The sequence below is a fragment of the Rhineura floridana genome, chromosome 3 (assembly GCF_030035675.1).
Source record: "Rhineura floridana isolate rRhiFlo1 chromosome 3, rRhiFlo1.hap2, whole genome shotgun sequence".
NCBI lineage: Eukaryota > Metazoa > Chordata > Lepidosauria > Squamata > Rhineuridae > Rhineura > Rhineura floridana.
Window position 1 is genome coordinate 10322348 of NC_084482.1, and position 22823 is coordinate 10345170.

Genomic DNA, 22823 nt, shown 5'->3' on the forward strand with positions numbered 1-22823 from the left:
GTGTTGCAAGTTACCTTATTCCCTGAGGGAAGTGGGCCTGAACTTTCGGAGTTCTTTCTCTCTCACTAAGCACCCTGTCCAGACGGCGACTGGTTTGGAGTGTCTTCATCTTGTACTGGGCCAAGGAGACAGATTGGGAATACTATTGGTGTACCGCCCACCTTGCTGCCCAATGGCTTCCCTAGCTGAGCTGACGGAGATAGTCTCGGAGGTATTGTTGAGATCCCCCAGACTGTGGTACTGGGGGATGTCAACATTCATGCCGAGGCTGTCTTGTTCGGGGCAGCTCAGGACTTCATGGCCTCCATGACAACCATGGGGCTGTCTCAAGTTGCTACTGGCCCGACGCATGTATCAGGACATACTCTTGATTTGATCTTCGCCACTGGTCATGGAGATGGTGATCTGAGGGTGGGGTATTTTTCATCTACTCCATTGTCATGGACAGATCACCACTTGCTGAGCTTTAGACTCACGGCAACCCTTTCCCTCTGCAGAGGTGGGGGACCTATTAAGTTGGTCCGCTCCCGGAGGCTTATGGATCCTGTTGCTTTCCAGAGCGCTCTGGGAGTTTTTCCGGCTGATAGCACTGGCGCTCCTGTCGAGGCCATGGTTGATCTGTGGAATGCGGAGATGACCCGGGCCATTGACATGATCGCTCCCACGCGCCCCCTTCGGTGCAGAACTCAAACAGCACCGTGGTATACCCCGGAGCTGAGAGTGATGAAGCAAGAGAGAAGGAGGCTAGAGTGCAGGTGGAGGCGAACTCCTGACGGATGTAGTCATTCTTTGGTGAGTGCTTCCACTAAGTTGTATGTAAAAGCGGTTAGGGCGGCAAAAAAGTCATATTTTGCTGCCACCATTAGATCATCTCTTTGCCGCCCAGCGGAGCTTTTTAGGGTGGTACGAGGGCTTTTACATTCTGGCCCTCCTGATACTAAGGAAACATTGGAAGCTCGCTGCAACGAATTTGCGGAGCACTTCCAGGATAAGATTGCTTGCATCCGTCGGGACTTAGATTCTGATGTTATGACAGATGACTCCATTGAAGTGTCCAGAGCGCGGTCTTGTCCTTCATTGTTGGATGAGTTTCAGTTGGTGCAGCTCGAGGAAGTGGACAAGGTGCTTGGAATGGTGCGGGTGACCACGTCTGCCCTTGATCCTTGCCCATCTTGGCTGGTGAAGGCCAGCAGGGCTGTAACCACCGGCTGGGCCAAAGAGGTGATAAACGCCTCCTTGAAAGAGGGAGTAGTCCCTGGTAGTCTCAAGGAGGCAGTAGAGAGACCTCTTCTAAAGAAACCTTCTTTGGACCCAGATATTTTGAACAACTATAGACCGGTGGCAAATGTCCCTTTTTTGGGCAAGGTCCTGGAGCGGGTGGTCGCCGGCCAGCTCCAGGCGCTCTTGGATGAAACCGATTATCTGGATCCGTTTCAATCTGGTTTTAGGCCTGGTTTTGGCACTGAAACAGCGGCGTTTGATACCATCGACCATGGTATCCTTCTGGGGAGGCTCGCGGAGTTGGGAGTTGGGGGCACTGCTTGGCAGTGGCTCTGCTCCTACTTAGCGGATCGTCGCCAGAAGGTAGTGCTTGGGGAACATTGCTCGACACCCTGGACTCTCCATTGTGAAGTTTTAGGTTGTTAAAAAGATTTACAATATTTCCCTGGGGTAAGAAGGCATACCTAGCAGCCGAGGACGGAGTTAGGACTTCCAACAAGCTGGGCTGAAAAAAAGCGAGACGTTTTTTCTTTTAAACGATCCACAACGGGCGAGCTTTCTTCTGTCTAATCTTATCATTTGGCTTAAATTACTACAGTAAAAGAGATTTGTTTAAGAATCAGCAATTAAGATACCTGGGTGAGTTACACTTCTCTCTTTTATACAAGGAATTAAGGAGGAGGAAAGAAAATTTTAAAAGCTTATCTTATTTTTTATGGCAAAAAGCTGGCCTGAATTTGGAAACTATAAAGATTAAAACGGATGAGGGGCAACTTACCCGAAGAGAAAATCTGATTTAGATGATTATTTGATTGATATATGTCTGGAACTACTTTTTCTTGGAATACTTTCTTTAGACGAATCTGCTGTTCGTGTATGTTACTAATTGTTCGGCGCTGTGAACCAAATTTGTTTTGCATTCTTGGATGTGCGGGAGATAAGAACTGTGCTGGCCAGATGATGTCAACAGGCCTGGAATATTAACTCCCCTATTGCTGGAAAAAGAAGCAAATTACTCTTTGCTTGGGAATTGTGGCTATATTGGAAATTTGAAGGGTTTTTTTTTTTTTGGCTTTAAGAATGACAATCAAAGAAGTGGCAGAGACCCTGGATATACCCCTGGAAGGGTTTTCCCCTCTGGATATGTTTCAGAAGATAATGGATGAGATTAAGATAACAAAACAAGAACTGGGACAGAGTAGACAAGAGATGGCAACTGAATTGGGTAAAGTGAAACAGGAGCTGAAAGAAATAAAGGATTATATGAGAAAAAAAGCAGATGGACAAGCAATAGAAGATGAAAAAGAAATTAAAGGGAAGGAGCAAATTCTGGAGATTGGATCAGATATATCAAATGTGGAATTGGAAAAAGATTTGGACTTTATGGCAAAAATTGAAGGGAGGATGCAAGTCCTGGAGATTGGAACAGATATATCAAGTGTGGAACTGGAAAAATATTTGGAGTTTGTGGATCCTGGAGATAAAGATTACTGTTTGGAATTCGGCGTTGTCTCTGGAGAAATTGATGAAGATATCAGAGATAAAGCTATCAATGTTTCAATGGAATTTCTGGACTGGAATGATTTGATGGAACTTGAAATAGAGAAAATTTATAGAATTAATTCCAGATATGTGACAATGGAAAAACTCTCAAGAGATGTGCTAGTGCATTTCGTAAAAAAGAGGAACAGAGCTATGACCTTACAACAATATTTCAGCAACACATTCAGAATTGATGGCAAGGAAATATTTGTGATGAAGGAAATTCCCATCAGACTCTTACTATATGACTATGACTATGACAGCAAGATTATTACGGGTGCAAGGATGGAAGTTGGAAGATGGAATTAACACTGATAATGGAAAAATGGCTATTGAAATTATTGGACCTAGCAGACTTGATGAGATGGATTAATTGACATGTTTATTTGGAGAAAAATCGATGGATATATTTCTCAAGGAGTGGAAACCTCTCTTTGACTTTTTGCGGAAAGAATAAAGCGATGTTAATGACATTTGATGATTAATTAAGATAACTACTGGAGGAAAGTGATTTTGTAATATGTTAAGAGACAGGTTTGTTATATATCATAGACCTATGGCTGATCTGCGACAAATTTTATTGTTTGATTTGTTTCTTTTTTGTTTTGTTTTGTTTTGTGTTTGAAAATTTGAATAAAATTAATGATAAAAAAAAAGATTTACAATATTGAAAGCCCTTCAAAGGAGGGAAGAAACAAGTTGACAAATAAAGTTCTGGATCAAGGTCTTTTGCTATTGCTATCAGCTTGTTTGGGGGGATACCAACTCACAGACACACAGGACATCCTAAAGCCATCCCAAAAGAATACCCAAGTAGCACTAGCAGACTATGCAAACTTTTGTGGATAAGCACCAAAGCCCTGACTTTCTAAGCAAAAGTTTGATGATCAAAAACAAATTTACTGAGAAAAAGTGCACGCGTCTCTTTCCACCCCCACACACACCAAAAGAACAGGCCACAACCAAAGGTTAAGTGTCCTTTTCTTGCTAAGCAAGTGTACGTAAACAGGGGAATGGTGCTACTGTAAGTATGTTCGTACTCGCGAGTGTCCTTAAAGTGAAGGTCCGTATAGCGGAGTATTCCTGTACACAGCGGTGTGATTTTATAACAGCACAAGTCCCCCCCTTTTCTGCCAGAATGAAATCAAGGGCCATCCAATTCTGAAGAATCAAGGTCCTTATGGTCACCATTTCAGCATTTACCGCCTTAAGGGACTCAGCAGTATTATTTGCAATAGCCTCAGTGATGCTTGACAATTGCCTTAATTCGTGTAAAGCATATGGTACCCCAAAGTTCGGAAAGAAGAATCCAAACACATTCAGCCACAGAAGTAAATTTGGGTGCAAACCAATACCTAGCAATTTCCTTTGCCATTCCATTCTTACCCATGTGGGCAAGGCCATGGCTTATTCTGGCAAGGTAGGAGAGAAGCGACTCTGGAGCAACCAGGCGGCTGATCTGATCAAACCAGAGACCACCATTCTCTCCCACTGTACACCCTTCTCTGCTCCAAGCTTTCCTTTCATGATATGGGGCTGAATTCTGCATTTTGGCCAAATCTTGCATGTCTGCCACTGGCCACTGAGCAAGGCTAAGCGCTGCAGCACAAGTCATCAAAGGGACTGGTTTGAACTGTGCCACCACTCTCACAGCTGAATCAGCCAAGACATTCCCTTTGGAGACATCATCTTGACTCTTAGAATGCGCTTCACATTTTATAACTGCTATTTGTGCTGGCATCTGGATAGCGTCCAGCAAAGCTGCACTGTGTAGACAGTGTTTAATAGGACCTCCTGATGACATGAGACATCACCTGAACTTCCAGATTTGACCAAAATCATGTACAACCCCAAATGCATATGCTGAATCTGTGTAAATGTTAACCATCTTTTGTGTGGCTAAAATGCATGCTCTGGTGACAGCAGTCACCTTCAGCCAACTGTGCCAAATACACATCTGGAAGGACACCATTTCCCACTATTTCAAACTGTGTGCACACTGCATAAATAGCTACTAACTGTCCATTGTCATCTCTCCCACATGACCCATCCACATACAAAACCACGTCAGGATTCAAAAGAGGGTCATCCTTAAGATCTATCCACAACATGCACAAAAGTGAAGTTTCTAAAAGACAGTCATGAGGAATCGAGTGAGGCTGGCCCTCTGATGGATGAGGGAGCAAAGTGGCTGGATTTAAAGTTAAACACCTCTGCAAAGTGATATGGCTTGACACCAGCAGCAAGTTCTCATAATTTGTTAGCCTATGATTTGAAAGATGATGTGTTTTAGATTTCAAAATCAAAGAGGCCACCGCATGGGGAACTGAGACATTAGCACAAGAGATTCAGAAGCTTCCACAAAGGTGGCTGCTGCAGCCACTGCCCTCAAAGAAGGAGGAAACCCTGCTGCCACCGCATTCAATGCTTTGCTGTAATAGGCAACAGGACACTGTTTTGAGCCATGAACCTGTGTAAGAACACCAAGTGCGAATCCCCCCCTTCATGGCAAAACGGCGTAAAAAGTTTGTCATAATCTGGGAACCCAAGTGCTGGGGCAGAACGGAGAGCTTGTTTGATGGCAAGAAAGGCTTTTCACATTCCTCAGTCCATTCTACATGTTCAGGAGAGTTCTGAAGAGTAACATTTTTAAAGGTTTCAGTAATGGTGAATAACCCAACACCCAAGAACTACAATAAGAAGTCATACCCAGAAAAGATTGGACCTGAGTCTTTGTCTCAGGCTGAGGCATATTCAGGATGCTCTGCACTCTGTCTGCTGACAAAGACCTACTGTTAGCTGAGAAATCATGGCCTTTTCCGGAAACAACTGCAATTTTTCCTTAGAAGCTTTGTGGCCCTTGGATGCAAGGGCACACAAGAGGATGTCAGAGTCCTTTTTACACGCGTCTAAAGAGGAAGATGCTAATAAAAGATCATCAACATACTGAATCAACGTAGAGCCATGCACACATTTAATATCATCTAACTCTTTCTTCAATGTCTGGGAAAAGATGGAGAGGGAGTTTAAGAATCTCTGGGGGAGTCTCTGCCATGTATACTGACAGTCCCCATGAGAAAAAGCAAAAAGAAATTGGCTGTCTGGATGAATGGGGATAGAGAAGGCTGAGCACAAATCAATTACTGTGAAATGTGTTGTATTTGCAGGGATGTGACTCAAGATCGTGTTAGGATTGGGATCACTGGAAAAGTGGGCAAAACCACCTGTACAAGGCTTGTACAAACCTCCATTCGCCGTTCGGTTTCTGGACCCCCATGATAGGTGTATTGCAAGGACTCCTAGCTGCAGTAATGATGCTTTGCTCTAGAAGAAAATAAATGATTTCTCGCAAGCCTTTCTTTGCTTCAGGCCAAAGTGTATATTGTGGCACTCTGAGCAGAGGTTTGTTTGGATTCAATTGTATTTTAACAGGTTCTGCTGTTAGAATCTGCCCAACCTCATTAGGGTGTGTGGACCATAATGAAGTGGGGAACTGAGATATGATTTCTTCCTGAATGTCAGTCAAAGCTATAATGAAACATGGTACACTGGGGTCCGGGAGTGGTGATTCTGAAATGAAGAGTTTCATTTTGATTTTCTTGAGGCACATCAAGGAAAAACCCAAACAGGGTGCAATAGACGGTACTGCCAAGACAGCACAACAAATCCAGCCCCAAGAGATTTACAGGGGAACAGGAACTAAGAAGGAAAGCATGATCGACAGAAATGAGGCCAATGGAGATGTTCATGGGTTCAGAAACTGGGTGTCACACGGGGCGGTTAAAGACCCCAACGTGGATGAGCGTGGGGCAGAAGGAAAATCAGCCTGCCTAAGAAGGAATTTATATGCTTCAGTATCGACCAGGAAAGGCACAGGCCATCCCCCAACCATGCATTGAATATTTAATTCAGAGTCATCTAAAGCAAACATAGGGGCAAGCAAAGGGCCTTGCACCTTTCTGGGTCGGCCCTCATGTCACTTCATGTCCTCAAAGCCCATCAGGTTGTTAACTGTCTCTTCCCTGACAGGGTACAAAGGGCTCCGAGAGGCAGGCTGGGGCCATGAGATGTGTGGAACTAGTCATGGGTGCGCCAGCATCGGGTACAAAGCCAGCGCAGCCAGGCCTCCTTGAGGAGTCCGAGACAGTGAGGAAGAGGGAGCTCCATTCCAACCCTGTGCGAGTTGTTCCAAATGGAGATTCTGGTGTCAATGGCCAGCCTGCCTGCAATTATGGCAGACTGACCCTCAGCCCCCTTTGCCTCCTCCCTGGCTGTCCCTGAACCTGCCTCGGAGGCCCCCTGCACCTCACCCCTGCTGAGGCACATTCTGGATGTGTACATGGTTTCATTCATTTTCTTCAAAGCACCCATATAATGATTTGCTGCATCAATAATTTCATGCGTCTTCTTATTTTGCCAACCCAAAGTGTGAGTCCAGATGGGCTCACCCACTTTGGGAAGCAAACCCTGCACAAATGCTGACACAATGGCCTGTTCCACTGTGTTTTGAGCATCCGTTATGCCTGAATGGTGCTCAAAAACCCTTTTAGCCGTTCCATGTAATTGGCTGGGTTTTCATTATCTTCCTGTTTGCAACTATTTATTTTGATCCAGTCTGCTTTTCTGGGGCAGACAACTGGTATAGCATCCAAAAGCAGCTATCGTTTCTGCTGCAACTCTTCATCCATAGCTGGCTCAGTGTTCAACCGTTCAGTCTTAGCCTTAAACCATTCTCGCACCTCAGTGGGAAGAATCACTCTTAAAAGTTGATTCATGTCTGCCCATAGCATGTTATAGCCGTTTCTAATTCTTCCTGAAACTTCACTGGCTCTTCCCTGATGTTTGGGAAAGTCTTAGCCAAATTCGTAAGGTCCCGAGGGGACCAGGGGGCATGGATGGTGACTAAGCCCCCATTTGTCCCTGGCAGCTGCCGAAGCGGGGTCACCTAGACTCAGGCATATACTCTTGTCTCAAACTATTTGCCCACTCTGAAGCAGCCTAATCTCTCCAAACTCTCCAGGATCCCTGGAGAGGTCTGCAAGGCAGCATGGAGAGAAGCACTAGATGTCTCAGATGCCTGCCTAGGTACAGGGTGGGGAGCGCTGTCAGCAGGGATGGTGGAGGTGGAGAGGCTGGGTGCACGCTGTGGATTGTGGCAGCAGCCCCGGCAGCAGAAGGAAGATCCAATATATCCTCCGATGGCTCCGGCCCAACGTCTTGGAAAGCAGCTTTCGCCTCTTTCAGAGCCCTCAAAGGATATAAGGAGGAGTTGGTACCAGAAAAAGCTTGTGGTGTGTTTAATTTCTCTTGGGCTTGTCTCAATTTCAATTTTAACTTCCCCTGAGAGTCCTTCAGATTCCTAATACGAGATTAGTTTTTCGTCAATCTTATTTCATTCTCCCACATAGCGAAGGCATCCCACTGTTCCCTCAGAACTTGGGTGCCATCTGTTTTTTAAAATTTTCTAAGTTGTTCTAAGCACTCTGAGTCAAAGGTCCCATCCAAGGGAAACTGAAGTTTCCTCTGGGGCCACTTGTATGGGCATGCCAAAGTGGTAAAAATTTAATGGCCGCCATGCGGTACTTTTTGTACATGTGAAAAGCTGGGGTACCCCATTCTGGTGTTGTGGACAACTTTGAATTTTGAATTCCCATGTTTATTTTTCACAAGCATGTGCCCTCAACACTGCCCACTTTCTATGCCTGCTAAGGACTCTCTTTCTTCGGATTACCTTAGCCTAAGTCACCAGACCTCCTCAACTCACTGGTTTGTGCCAACAACACCAGGCATCACAGACAGACAGAACGGACTTAGACCACAGTTGTCCCCACCCGTACTTGGAGCCTGGCTTTACAATGCCTTGGTGCTACTCAATCACAGGAAATCAGTATCAGTAGTGTCGGACAGCACAGACCACATACAGCATGGACTTAGACCACAGTTGCCCACATGCAAGTCTCACCGCCAGCCACCAGCGCTGTACCAACAGAGCTGGACTTAGGCCACTCAGCTGCCATGCCACTCAGGACACAGTTTCCCCAAACAAGAAGTTCAGAAAGGGCAAAGGGAGGTGGGAAAGTCAAGACTCAAACATCCATGCAGGGTAACCTGAGAGCGAGGGTCTCTGCTAACTCCCTCAAGCACCCTGGAGCAATAAACACCAGAATGTGAGCTGATTAAGCCACTGGTTCAATCAGCCATGTTCAGATTAATACTGACAAGGGGGAAGAGTTTTGAGAAATCAGCACCACATTCCAGGGACTCTCCTTAATACATACACATTCAGTTCCCCACTCCCTACCGTTATTGGCACTGACCTCAGCTGTGTCCACCCGGACCTCCTGCCAGCATTCTCACGTTTCCTCTAGGCGCCTTCACACCTTTTCCTATATAAACAAAATACCTCCCTTCTTCTGTCCACGCAGTCTCTCTAACAAAGTTTCTGGATGGAGTCAACCAAAGCAGCCCTCCCTGCAACTCCAGGCCACACCTCAAGCTCCCTTTGGAATAGTTTGAATAGAGGCCTCCAACCTCCTTTGACAGCACCGGTAGGTTGGCCGCTGAGCCGAAAGTCACACAGAGGACTCACCAGGTTTTATCTATTCCACTGCACTGTCTTTCACACTCCAATCCACTTCCTGTGTAGCTTGGAAGAATTTGGTAACATGTGCCTCTGAGCATATGGTGAGTGGTGGCAACACCTGCAATCAGCCCACATGCTCATCTTGTTTTAACAGGGGGAAGCAACAATATTAAGACAGCTAATATAGTTCAGATAGTCACTTTAAATATGTTTGATTTACTTTGCAATTTTAGTAAAGTTTCCTATAGTAAATCATTTTCTTTTGCTTCTGTTTCTGTGAATATGTGAAGTACAGCAACACCTTGCAACCCTAAAAAAATTCCAAAAACAATTGTGCAATAATGGCACTGACTATTCTGCAGAATAATCTCCAATGGACATGAGGACTGTCTCAATTTGCGCAAGATAAAACAGTGGGAGATGAAATATATTCTATCAAAATTCTAGGTGTGCTCTATGTCTTTAATTGACCATACCAATCTTTCCTTCAGTGGAGAGATTTAAGCATAGCAGGCTGAACACATGCATCTCAGGCAGGCCAAGTTTTTTTTCCCCAACAGCTAGTCATTGCTTAAGCAGCAACATATCGTAATCAATCTAATTTTACATCAAACTGCAGTTTCAAATTCAACTGTTAATGCACCCAAAATAGAAATAGAACATAACCTCCAGTTTGAAACACAAAAGGCTGTCTTTACCATCATATGACTTTGACCAATAAAAAGGCTTTGATATTAATAAAAATTTGACACAGATTTCTAGGATGAATAACAACAGAAATATAATTTTCTAGGTTAGATTCTCTGTAGAAACAGTAGTAACATAGGAAAGAAGCAAAGTAAGAACACCAACAACAACCATACAAAAATGTAATTCTCCATCTTTGGAGATGGCAGGTGTTGCCACCGTTCACCATATGCCCAGAGGCATATGTTACCAAATTCTTCCAAGCTACACAGGAAGTGGATTGGATTGTCAAAGACCAACCCAAATGGTGTTTCCATTTTGACAAATTTGTAGGGCAGTACAATATCTCAGAGAGGAGTTCAGGTCTCCTACTCCCCTGGTGCATTCACTACAGCTGCCCAATTTCCCCGCTTTTTAAAGTTTGATAGAAATACCTGTTGGCTATAGGTATGTTCTTAAACCGCAAATCTGATTTGGATTTTTCCCCCAGAACGCCTTTATCTTATATTCAATAATCTGAGTTGCTGTGTTTGTTATATCAAAAATATATCAGTTGGTTGCAGTGTTTGGCATAAAAGAGGAAGCATATTCATTTGGATGCTGTTTGTATCTGTTTGTTGAGAAAGTAGTGGTTTGTGGTTGATGTGTTTCCTGAAATTCAATGTCAGGGTAACATTGTACTAAAAGAGGAACTAGTACAAAAAGAATGTTGTTTGCAGAGAAGTTGCATATTATAATTATATATTGGGTTTAGTTTGAAGCTTTTCAGAACTGTTTCTAGTCATCTCTTGTTGTACCTTGTGGGATGTCATAATAGGGGTCAAGAACGCATAAAGTCCTTCCTAAACCACTGGTATGAGCATGCCATAGAGGCAAAAACTTTACTGGGAGCATGCCATATTTTTCATACATTTTAGACACTGGCGTGCCCTTTTGTGGAGGCACAGTCAACTTTGAATTTACTTCTCCGATATCTGCGGTAAATACAGGATAGGGTGCCCAACAACAAGTGGGTAGAACTGACCACACTCTGGCACCCTTTACCCGTTTCTTCTCTAAATGTTCCCTTTCTCCACAACAGCAGATTCTTTGTAAATCATGCAACCCAAACATGGACCCTTTACAGGATCCACAAGAGGTGTTGTGGGGTATATATACGTATCTGAGGATAACTAGGGTGCAATACCTTTGGTCTAAAACCTAACTTTCTAATCTGTTGAAGGGCCCACCTCCTATGCTGGGTCCCCCTCTGCAAATCCCCCTGCCTTTCCAACAACTTTCTCCACCTTTCGGTATGGCATCTCTTGGGGCGCCTTCTCCTTTTCTACCGTGAATAGGACAGCTGAGGAATGAAATAATCGGCCGCCGTCCAAACGTTAGGAGGCGGTCTTAATTTCCACCTATAAAAGTAAAATGAATATACTGAAAGGCGGGAACCACCTTCTTCCAGGTCTATCGTATTCCTGCTTCCCTGACTTTCTATGGAACTTCCTGTGGCTGCGGACATTACCCAGGGATCCTGGACTTCATCCACCCTCCTTGGTTAGATTTCTCCGAAGGGATCCCCTAAATTTCTCTCCGACGGGACCTAGATCCTGGTCTGCTACTCCGAGAGGACCTAGATCCTAGACAAAAATTTTCTCTCCGACAGGACCTAGACCCCTGCCTATTACTCCGAGGGGATCTAGATCTTGGACAAATTATTCTCCGAATTATTCTTGGCCATTGGTCTGAATCCCGGTCTGTTTCCTCTAGAAGGGAACGTGGCCCTGGCCTATTTCTCTGACAGGGTCACCTCCCTGGTCCGTTTGTCCTTCACCACCCTTCCTACAGTTATCCACTTTCCTCTACGTCCTTTTATAACCAACACCAATCGCACCAGGCGAATATTCAAACCTGGATTTGCAGTGAGAACCCACTCAGTCTGTATTGTGAATCTCTGTTGAGGTCCCCCCCTGGCTTCTGAGGACACCACGAACTCAAGGTTCTGACCTCCTTCAAGGCTTACAGAATTCCGTGAGCCGGAGCCTTGAGGGCAACCCCAACAGCGACCCACAACCTCTTATTTCAACAGACAAGGGGAGAAAGGATGGGGAGACTGTTTCCCAGGCATGCAGGGCCATTTGACTGCTTGAGGGGTCTACAAACTCCTTCATTCACAGTAAGGTGGTATACGCCACTATGCAAACTTGCTGACCACTGAGTTCAATCGGCTGTGTTCATAATAGAAGCCTCCTTTCAGGGGTCTCCCAGGGCTGACACAGGGGAAGAGTCTTGAGAGCGAGTTCACATAGCAGGGACCCCTATGCCAACATTCACATGCACTCTTTCACTTGCTCTACATTTTTTACGATTGGAATTTTCCACTTAAAACCCTAATAAAATTTATACTCACCCGTTCCTCAGGAGCTCTTGAGCTCGAAGTTTTTATTGATGTCTAGGGAGAAGTTTTGGAAACACAGATATACACACAAGACAACACAAACAAAATTCTTATGTCCTAGGGAGCAATCAATCTGGTGATCTTTTTGGCAGGAGCCAACAGGCCAGCCCTTAGTGCCTCCCCTGAGGAGGCTACCAGGGCCTGGTCCTGTTTTTGTCCTGCCCACCCAGGGATGCCGAATTGTGGAAGGAAAAACTTTCCAGACAGATAGATTGTGCTCCAAAGGACAGAGTTTATTGATCAACAATAAAGGAAAACCAGTAGCGCTAGTGGGACAGCCAGTTCTCATGAACTTCACTCTGCCAATATCAGATAATACACAAACTTTTATAATAATCCATATGTCATACATACATTGGGCCTTGTGACCCTTGTATACCAATCCATACCCTGGTACCTTCCTTTGAGGGTGGACCTTTGGCACATGTATATCTAAATCTATTCATGTGCCAATCCAAAAAGAAGGACTTTATGCATTCTTGACCCCTATTATGACATCCCACAAGGTACAACAAGAGATAACTAGAAACAGTTCTGAAAAGCTTCAAACTAAACCCAATATATAATTATAATATGCAACTTCTCTGCAAACAACATCCTTTTTGTACTAGTTCCTCTTTTAGTACAATGTTACCCTGACACTGAATTTCAGGAAACACATCAACCACAAACCACTACTTTCTCAACAAACAGATACAAACAGCATCCAAATGAATATGCTTCCTCTTTTATGCCAAACACTGCAACCAACTGATATATTTTTGATATAACAAACACAGCAACTCAGATTATTGAATATAAGATAAAGGCGTTCTGGGGGGAAAATCCAAATCAGAAATCAACTTCCACACCTGTTACTGAATATTTACTGCTCACCTTTTTACCCCCTTGCATATCACAAAGGGGGGAGGGGAGAGGACGTCTCTGCTTTTGTTCAACCACACCATTGGTCCAACTTGTTCAGTATTGTTGACACTGACTATCAGTAGCTGTCCAGGATTTTAGGCAAGAGTGCTTCCAGCGCTATCTTGAGATTCAGGAAAACCTGGGACCTTTTCCACACAAAGCATATTTATTTATTTATTTATTTTATTTAATTAAGCTTATATACCGCCCGACTAGCAACAGCTCTCTGGGCGGTGAACATTAAAAATACAATAAAATTAACACAATACAGTATATCACAATACAAAACTGTACAAAAAACTGTACAGTCTAAAATCAAAATATAATAATTTAGAATTAACAGGAATTAAAATGCCTCAGAGAAGAGAAAGGTTTTAACCTGGCGCCGAAAAGATGATAGTGTCGGCGCCAGGCGCACCTCCTCGGAAAGACCATTCCATAGTTTGGGGACCACCACTGAGAAGGCCCTAGATCTTGTCACCACTCTCCGGGCTTCCCTATGAGTCGGAACCCGGAGGAGGGCCTTCGTAGTAGACCGTAGTGTACGGGCCGGTTGATATCGGGAGAGGCGTTCCGACAGATATTGTGGTCCCACGCCGTATAAGGCTTTATAGGTAAGTACCAACACTTTGAATCTGGCCCGGAAGCATATTGGAAGCCAGTACAAATGGGCTAGCACAGGTGTTATATGCTCAGACCGCTTAGTTCTTGTTAGCAGTCTGGCCGCTGCATTTTGCACTAGCTGTAGCTTCCAAATCGTCTTCAAAGGTAGCCCTACGTAAAGCGCATTGCAGTAGTCCAGACACAAGGTTACCATAGCATGTACCACTGATGTGAGGTCCTCCTTACTCAGATAGGGACGTAGCTGGGCTACCAACCGAAGTTGGTAGAACGCATTCCGGGCCACCGAGGCTACATGAGCCTCAAGTGTGAGGGAAGAATCTAAGATGACTCCCAGACTACGCACCTGTTCCTTTAGGGGGAGTGTAACCCCATCCAGGACAGGGTATATTATCCACCATCCGATCAGAGAAACCATCCACCAACAGCATCTCAGTCTTGTCAGGATTGAGTCTCAGTTTGTTAGTTCTCATCCAGTCCATTGTCGCAGCCAGGCAACGGTTCAGCACGTCAACTGCCTCACCTGAAGAAGATGTAAAGGAGAAGTAGAGCTGCTTGTCATCAGCATACTGATGACAACGCACTCCAAAACTCCTGATGACCGCCCCCAGCGGCTTCATATAAATGTTAAAAAGCATGGGAGACAGAACCGAACCCTGCGGGACCCCACATTGGAGTACCCACGGTGTCGAGCAATGTTCCCCAAGCACTATCTTCTGGAGACGACCCACCAAGTAGGAGCGGAACCACTGCCAAGCAGTGCCTCCAACTCCCAACTCCGCAAGCCTCTCCAGAAGGATACCATGGTCGATGGTATCAAAAGCCGCTGAGAGGTCAAGGAGAATCAACAGAGTTACACTCCCTCTGTCTCTCTCCCGACATAGGTCATCAAACAGGGCGACCAAGGCAGTCTCAGTGCCAAAACTAGGCCTGAACCCCGATTGAAATGGATCTAGATAATCAGTTTCATCCAATAGCGCCTGGGGCTGGTCAGCAACCACACGTTCCAGGATCTTGCCCAGGAACGGAACATTGGCTACTGGTCTGTAGCTGCTGAAATCCTCTGGGTCCAAGGAAGGTTTTTTCAGGAGTGGTCTCACTGCCACCTCTTTCAGACAGCCAGGGACCACTCCCTCTCGTAAAGAGGCATTAATCACTTCCTTGGCCCAGCCAACTGTTCCTTCCTTGCTAGTTTTAATTAGCCAAGAGGGGCAAGGATCCAGTACCGAAGTGGTCGCACGAACCTGTCCAAGCACCTTGTCCATGTCCTCGAACTGAACCAACTGAAACTCATCCAACAAAACATGACAAGACTGTGCTCCGGACACCTCAGTAGGATTAACTGCTATTAAATAGGAGTCTAAGTCCCGGCGAATGCATGAGATCTTATGCTGGAAGTGTTCAGCAAATTTATTACATCGAGCTACCAATGTATCTGCCGTATCTTGTAGGCCTGGATGGAGTAGGCCACGAACCACTTTAAAAAGCTCCTGTGGGCGTGAGAGAGATGACTGAATAGTGGCGGCGAAATGTTGTTTTTTTGCCGCCCTCACCGCTCCTACATAGAGCTTAGTAGAAGCACGAACCAGCTCATAATTGCATTCGTCGGGAGTTCATCTCCATCTCCACTCAAGCCGCCTCCTGTCTTGTTTCATCGCTCTCAGCTCCGGAGTATACCAAGGAGCTGTATGAGCTCTACATAGGAAAGGGCGTGCAGGAGCGATCGTGTCAACAGCCCGGGTCATCTCTGTATTCCACAGATCGGCCAGGGCTTTGACAGGAGCGCCAGTCTTATCAGCCGGAAAAAACCCCAGAGCCTTTTGAAAACCTTCAGAATTCATTAGTCTCCGGGGGTGGACCAATTTAATAGGTCCCCCACCCTTGCAGAGGGAAAAGGCTACTGACTGTCCATGACAACGGGAGAGATGTAAAACTCCCCACATCCAGATCACTATCCCCATGTCCGGTAGCAAAGACCAGGTCAAGAGTATGCCCCGATGTATGTGTTGGGCCACTAACATATTGAGACAGCCCCATGGTTGTCATGGCGGCCATGAAGTCCTGAGCTGCCCCAGACAAAGCAGCCTCAGCATGAATGTTGAGATCTCCCAGTACTAATAGTCTGGGGGATCTCAACAGTACCTCCGAGACCACTTCCGTCAGCTCAGTTAGGGAAGCCATTGGGCAGCAAGGTGGGCGGTACACCAAAAGGATTCCCAGTCTGTCCCTCTGGCCCAGCACAAGGTGCAAACACTCCAGACCAGTGATTGCATGGACATGGTGCTTGGTGAGTGAGATGGAACTCTTATAGACCACAGCAACCCCACCTCCCCGACCCTCAGATCTACCATGATGCTGAACCAGATACCCCGGTGGGCAGAGCTGGGAGAGACTAACTCCTCCCTGTTCGCCCACCCAGGTCTCGGTAATACATGCCAGATCGGCCACCTCGTCCACAATCAAATCATGGACGAGGGAGGTTTTATTATGTACCGATCTGGCATTAAAGAGCAGCAACTGGAGATCTGAGAGTTGGCTGATAGGACAACCAACAACCCTGCGGGTATGAGAAGGACCAGAACGCGGCACAGCCACTACATGTCTGGGCCGCGTTCTCCTTACCTGGCACGTCCCTCTCATATCACCATACCTCCCTCTACCCGTCACTACGGCAATTGGGGCCCCCTCAGGTCTCCCCTCTTGATGATAAAATCTCTTCCCGAGGCACATGATAAACTATAAATACATATGTTCTACCACTGAGCTGCAGCCCTTCAGTTCAAAGATTAAGCCCATCAAAACTTTATCCTACATCCATCTCTTTGATCACTTCAATATACACTACAAAAAGGAATGCCATAATGTTCTTCACCTTTCTGGGGGAGAAAGACACAAAGTTAAACGAAGTTTCCCCTGTGACATATAATGTAATATTCAACAGATGAAGCATTTAAGTTGAGGCATCATACAACAGAAGATTAGGCTCTTTGGAACCATCAAAAGTTTTACCAACAAGGCCAAGAATCAGGTAATGTAGTATCCTATCAAAGTTGAAATGTGAAGGCCCAGGGGAAAAAAACAGGGTGAGGAAATGTTTTTCCCCAAATCCTTCCACACCTTCACATCTCTGTAGCAGAGAACTCACTTAAACCCATGAACTCTACTCAAAGGTTAGACTGCTAAAACAATAGCCTAACTTGCCTGAGAAAGACAGAAATGGGAAGTTAACAACACTGCTATCCTTTCAAAACCAGGCTGAGAATATCTGTTTAGCAATAGATGTTCAGCATCTTTTCCCTTCAGCCATCACTGCTCCCAGCATCTCAACACATATGCTAAATGTGGAATAATCAAAGCCTACCCAGAGGGCTATTGTGAAGGTGGGGGAGGGAGAAATACTGCGGTGCTCCCCCCCCCCCTTTCAGCAAACCAAAGATTTTGAGTCACAACTTGCATGTACTGTATGTTGCATGGCTAATTCCACAGGAAGAACTTTCATATTTCCCCATCTCGCCTCAACTGCAGTGTGGAACCAATTCACACATTCAGCTGTAGATTCAAAGACCTCATTTGCACATACATAGATCACTCACTTTCTCTACACCTGAGAATGAGACCTGAATACACAAAACAGCCCCATTAAAGAGCACTGAGCTTAAGGTACTGCAAACATTCCCTCAGTGCTGAGATGGTCAGTGCACAGACTGCATATTACTTGATGTCACAGTCATCAAGTGAATGAATAATGTCAAGATCTAAATGAAAGTAATACATTTCTATCACATATGCATGTAAAAATTTAAAAACATTACAAATATAGATCTATGGCTGATAGCTAACAGAATGTACAATAATGACTCAAAACATCTTACATACCTTACAACACTGTAATGAAAATGCCCTGTGTAATACAACATAAATATGTTCTGAAATATCTAGCTGTGTTGATTTAATATGTATATCAAATAATTATACCACAGCAATGGAATACAAAGGAGTGATAACCTTGAAGTCCAACAGATGAAAAATGGTTACAAAAACGTATTTCAAATAACCTGTCAAATATATTTTGACTTCAACAGTCTTCATCAGTGGCATCTAGTTGAAGGGCATCTCCTTGCGCATGGACTCAGAAAATCAGTTCGAGTAATATACTTTGCTGCTGCAGATTCAAAAGTTGAGAAAAGTGATCTAAAGCTCTTCTGCAATACAGCAAAACACATGTCCCAATAACTCTCAGTCTTCACATATACACTATATGCTGCTCTATACACAGATTGTACATCACTTGATGTCACAGTTATCAAGTGACAATTATGCAAGCGTGAACCAGCTCCAGATACATAGCAGTGAAATGTAGAAAATTCCAAGTAAGTTCTCTCCATCCAAGGAATCGACCCCCAGGGGTGTAGTCGTCCAGGGTCTTAGGGGGTCTTAGACCCTTTACTTTTTTGGGAGCAGACTCCCAATATCTTCAGCATCTTATGAGACAATCAGCATGAAAGGGGATTGTGCTAGCTGCCGATAAGAGTCTTCTAACATGCTTCCTTGTCCTTTTCTGCTGATTGGAGCCAATCAGAGTGAAAGGAGGTGGATCTGCCATTGAAAATACTCTTCTCAGCAGTTAACACTCTCCCCTTTCATGCTTATTGGCTCCTAGGGATATCTGTTCTTGTGGGAGAAGACACTAAGAAAGATCTCATTCTCAACCCACCAGCAAAATATGGGGGCGTGACTATGACTAACATGAAGGGACCCTGCACTTCTGAATTTGCCATTATACTATTGTCAACCCCTCAACAATAAGAGTTAACATCCAGCAAATAAAGATAGTAATAATGTTGATCACCCCCCCTTATAAGACTGTTATCGACATGACCACTTTGTTTTGAGTTCAGCCTTGATGCTTTGTCACATACACCGTATACATAATATACTCAAGTGCAGAAAACTCACACCTAGAACAGTGTTCTACAATCATAAGAACACAAGAGCCTGCTGGATCAGGCCAGTAGCACATTTAGTGCAGCATCCCTTTCTCACAGTGGCCAACCATATGCCTACGGGAAGCCCACAATCTTCCAATAAAGGAGGCACATCTCACACACACAAAAAAGAGGTGCACTTTATTCTTACAGAGAAACTCTTACAGTGCAAGCAAATTAGTAACTCAAAGGGTAATTACCGTAATCAGATCCTCTCCGTAAATATAACAAATTTACCTACCCACCCACCAGCAGAGACTGGCAAGGAAGGGTCAGAGAGGTGCATAATACAGAGGCGCAACAGGCACCCTTCGCTGGAGATAGGGATGAGGTATCAGGAGCCTATAATAAAGTTTAATCCTTATGCAGCCCACTAGCGAGCCTCAACAGCTCGGGAATGACGGGCTAAAGAAGAAGAACCTCCAAAACATATAGTCCAGCCACCGTCACCTCATGTAACCACGTCAGTCATGATTCTCGCCAACCCAAAGGCCTGTCTTCTTCATCCCGCGTCGTAAAAGGCCCAGCTACCGCCCCAGCTCGTGGTGTCACCAGGCGCGTCACTTACCGGCGTCTCCCTCCCTGCCTCTCTCGGGCGCGACGGAAACCGGACCAGGCCTCGCCGCAGAGACTCTGCATGCGTCAACAAGAAAGTACCCGCGCCCCTTTCCTCGCCTCACAGACGGAAGAGGGGAACACCCCCCTTTCAGACGCAAACGACTCCTCGCGAGATGACCCGGAAGCAGAAGCGATTTCTTAGACGATGGCGAAAGAACAGCCCTAACGTCCGAGAGAGCACTCACACCCCGCACGTGATAGAGGCCAGAAAGGCATGCGTTAAAAACAAGGAAGACCCAACCAGAGATAGAAAGTATAGAGCCACACAAAATTTTGCAGTGCGAGCTAAATAGCGTCTACTCAGATGGAAGTCCCTCCTTATTTCTGTAGTCTTACTCCCAGGTAAGTGAATTAGGATCGCAGCATCGGTTTTATGCTTGGCGGGAGGAGGACGCATCTTCACGCAAGTGAATGAAACCCCACATTTCTGTATGCAGCTGAACTCTAATATTTGGGCTGAGCTTTAACTGTACTGAGCTTTGCAGCAGCAACCTGCAGTGGGGATGGGCGGCGGGAAGGTTTTTTCTCTCGTTTGTATCCAAAATGGATGTGCCTCGAACTTCATATGACGCCGGAAGAGCCGGGGTCGATCTGCTGGCGTTTCGGAATGCGCGCGGGAGAAGGCAGGTGTCTGTAAAATTGATTGCAGCAACGGAGGAGGAGGGGTGAAGTTAAACATCTCCTGGTGGGCTGTTTTTGACGGGACGGTGTAAAAGTCGGAACGGAACGGGCCCTTCATAAAAGAAATTGATGCCAAAAACACTGGAATGTGTTAGAGACACTTGAGAACAACATTTAGGAACAAAAACCTTTCCGATAGGAATTTTATTAACCCTTTAACAACCAAAGTGCCCTCCGAAACGGAATGAAACAGCCCGGAATGGCGACTTCCCAGCGAGCCAGACCTCCGAAATTCACCAGTCCCACATGACTACATGGGGTGCATGCAATAAGACACAAAACTTCCACAAAAACCATGTTCCGATACCCATTCTGGGCTATAATATGCTTTTACATAAAACAGCCCGGAACAGCAACTTCCCAATGAGCCAGACCCACCAAATTCACCAGTCCAACATGTCTCCATGGGATTCATGCAAAAAGTCACAAAACTTCCACATAAGCCGCGTTCCATGCAGTAATACATCTTTCTGAATAGAGCCCAGAACAATATCTGAACCAGCCAAGTCAATCAAATGCACCAGTCATGCATAACTGTATGAGTCAATGCTCTGGGCCACAAGCTTTCACAGCAACCACATTACAAGGCCCATTTTCATTGGGAAAATGGCCCAGAATGGCAACTTTCTAGGTAGGCAGGCCAACTAAATTCACAGAAGACTTTGAGTTAGCCAAAGCAACAAAATACGTCTGTTACAATATGGCACAAAATGTCTGCAAAAACCATGATCTATTTCAAGCAAGAAACTGTATTTTTGAAAAATGGACTGGAATGCCCACTTCCCAAGATGGAAAAGCAATGAAATTCACACATTGGACTAGGCTGAAAAGAATGTTGTTGTTATCTCCCATTTCCCAACAAAAGGAGAGGCAGCAACATGTGTGGTTGGTGAATTTGGTAGGTCTGGCTCATTGGGAAGTCACTGTTCTGGGCTGTTTTACATAAAAGTGTATTATAGCCCAGAACAGGTATCAGAACGTGGTTTGCGTGGAGGTTTTGTGGCTTACTGCATGAATCCCATGTAGTCATGTGGGACTGGAGAATTTCAGAGGTCTGACTCACTGGGAAGTCGCCGTTCCGGGCTGTTCCGGAGGGCATTTTGGTTGTTAAAGGGTTAATAAAATCCTATCGGAATGGTTTTTGTTCCTAAATGTTGTTCTCAAGTGTTTCTAACATATCCCAGTGTTTTTGGCATCAATTTCTTTTATGAAGGGCCCGTTCCAGCCTGTTCCGTTCCAGCTTTTACACCGTCCTGTTTTTGCCATCATAATCACAGCCTTAACTTCCCAGCGCCTCCCCCCACCCATGCATAGGTGTAAACTTCAGAGGTGGGGTTGAGGGGCTCAACCAACCAACCCCCCCTCGGTAGCCAGTGCCAAGCAGTATTGACAGGCTAGTTACAACAGCAGTTGCAGCACAGGACCTACCTATCCCTCTGTTGTGTCAACTACAAATTCCATGATTGTTTGGGGCTTTGTTCCTCTTTGCCAGTGTTTGTTTGTGTGCAGCAGCTTGGTGGCAAATTTGGAAGTGCGAGGTCCCTTCATGGTAGTCACGCCATGCCCCCCTTTTCCACTTTCCTTTGGCACCCTTTGAATTGTCTCCAAGTGCACACTGCTACAACAGACGCCCCTAGGAGCCAATCAGCATGAAAGGGGTGCCCGTATGTTCACTACTGAGAAGTCTTCTCAGTGGCTGACTCCTTTTACTCTGATTGGCTTCAATCAGCACGACAGGACAAGGATTCTTCTTAGTGGCTAACGCACTTCCCTTTCATGCTGATTTGCTCGTACATGCAGACCTGGTTGGGACCCTATTCCCAAAAAAGTAAGGGGTCCTCTTCCCTTCTCAACCCTGGATGATTACACTCCTATTTGTATGTGTTTATTAAGAATTTATAACCTGGTTAAAAGGGCCTATGGCCCTCATAAAGTGGATTAGGGCTCATCTCCATGGGGATTTACTATGTGTCTGATGCTACTCAAAGCCCCTTTTAATTCTCATGGTTCACATAACATTACTGGCAAACAGAAGTTATCACAGAGTTTCCCTCTTGTAAACAGAAACTATCACACATTTCCCCCCAATCCCCTGATAATCTGAAAAGGGAAGGAAAAAACATCTTCACTCCGTATCTCTCATGCTTGCAGATGCTGTGCTCTGATGCTTTTAATTGTCAATCATCCCCTGTCCACGCCCACTCCCTCCTCTTCCCTTCATTCATTTCATTTCCTGTGGGCTCAAGAGAAACTTTCAGCTGCTGTCTCCTATTTTTCAAGCCTTTTTTATGTTGTTGCAATTGGTGCTTTATTTTTATTTTTCCCCTAACTTGTGCACAAAAACATAACACTGTTTGAACAAAGATTTGTATTTCAGCTACACTGCACCAGTGAAAATACAAATAATTGCACTTCTGTTTTGTTTTAAATGAAACTTACTGGTAGAACAAACTGAGCGTGTTTGGTTGCCAGGTAACCAGAGGGAGTGGAAATGTCCCAGGCTATGGTCTGAAGACACATAAAGCCAGCTCCCTGC

At 45.2% G+C, this 22823-nt stretch overlaps 1 protein-coding gene across 7 annotated transcripts in view; it reads right to left on the bottom strand.

Moving 5' to 3' along the window:
* The window catches only part of MBD1 (methyl-CpG binding domain protein 1), a 98354-nt gene extending 78140 nt beyond the window's left edge, over positions 1-20214 (bottom strand). For 2 of the 7 annotated variants that reach the window (XM_061614368.1, XM_061614369.1), the window contains exon 1: positions 19557-20086. Coding sequence is in view for 2 of the 7 variants with exons in the window: in XM_061614363.1 (XP_061470347.1) it covers positions 20099-20171 (73 nt within the window). In the remaining 5 variants the exon portion in view is untranslated. The other 5 variants (XM_061614363.1, XM_061614371.1, XM_061614372.1 and 2 more) reach the window with 5 other exon arrangements.
* Between the last annotated feature and the right edge of the window lie 2609 nt (positions 20215-22823).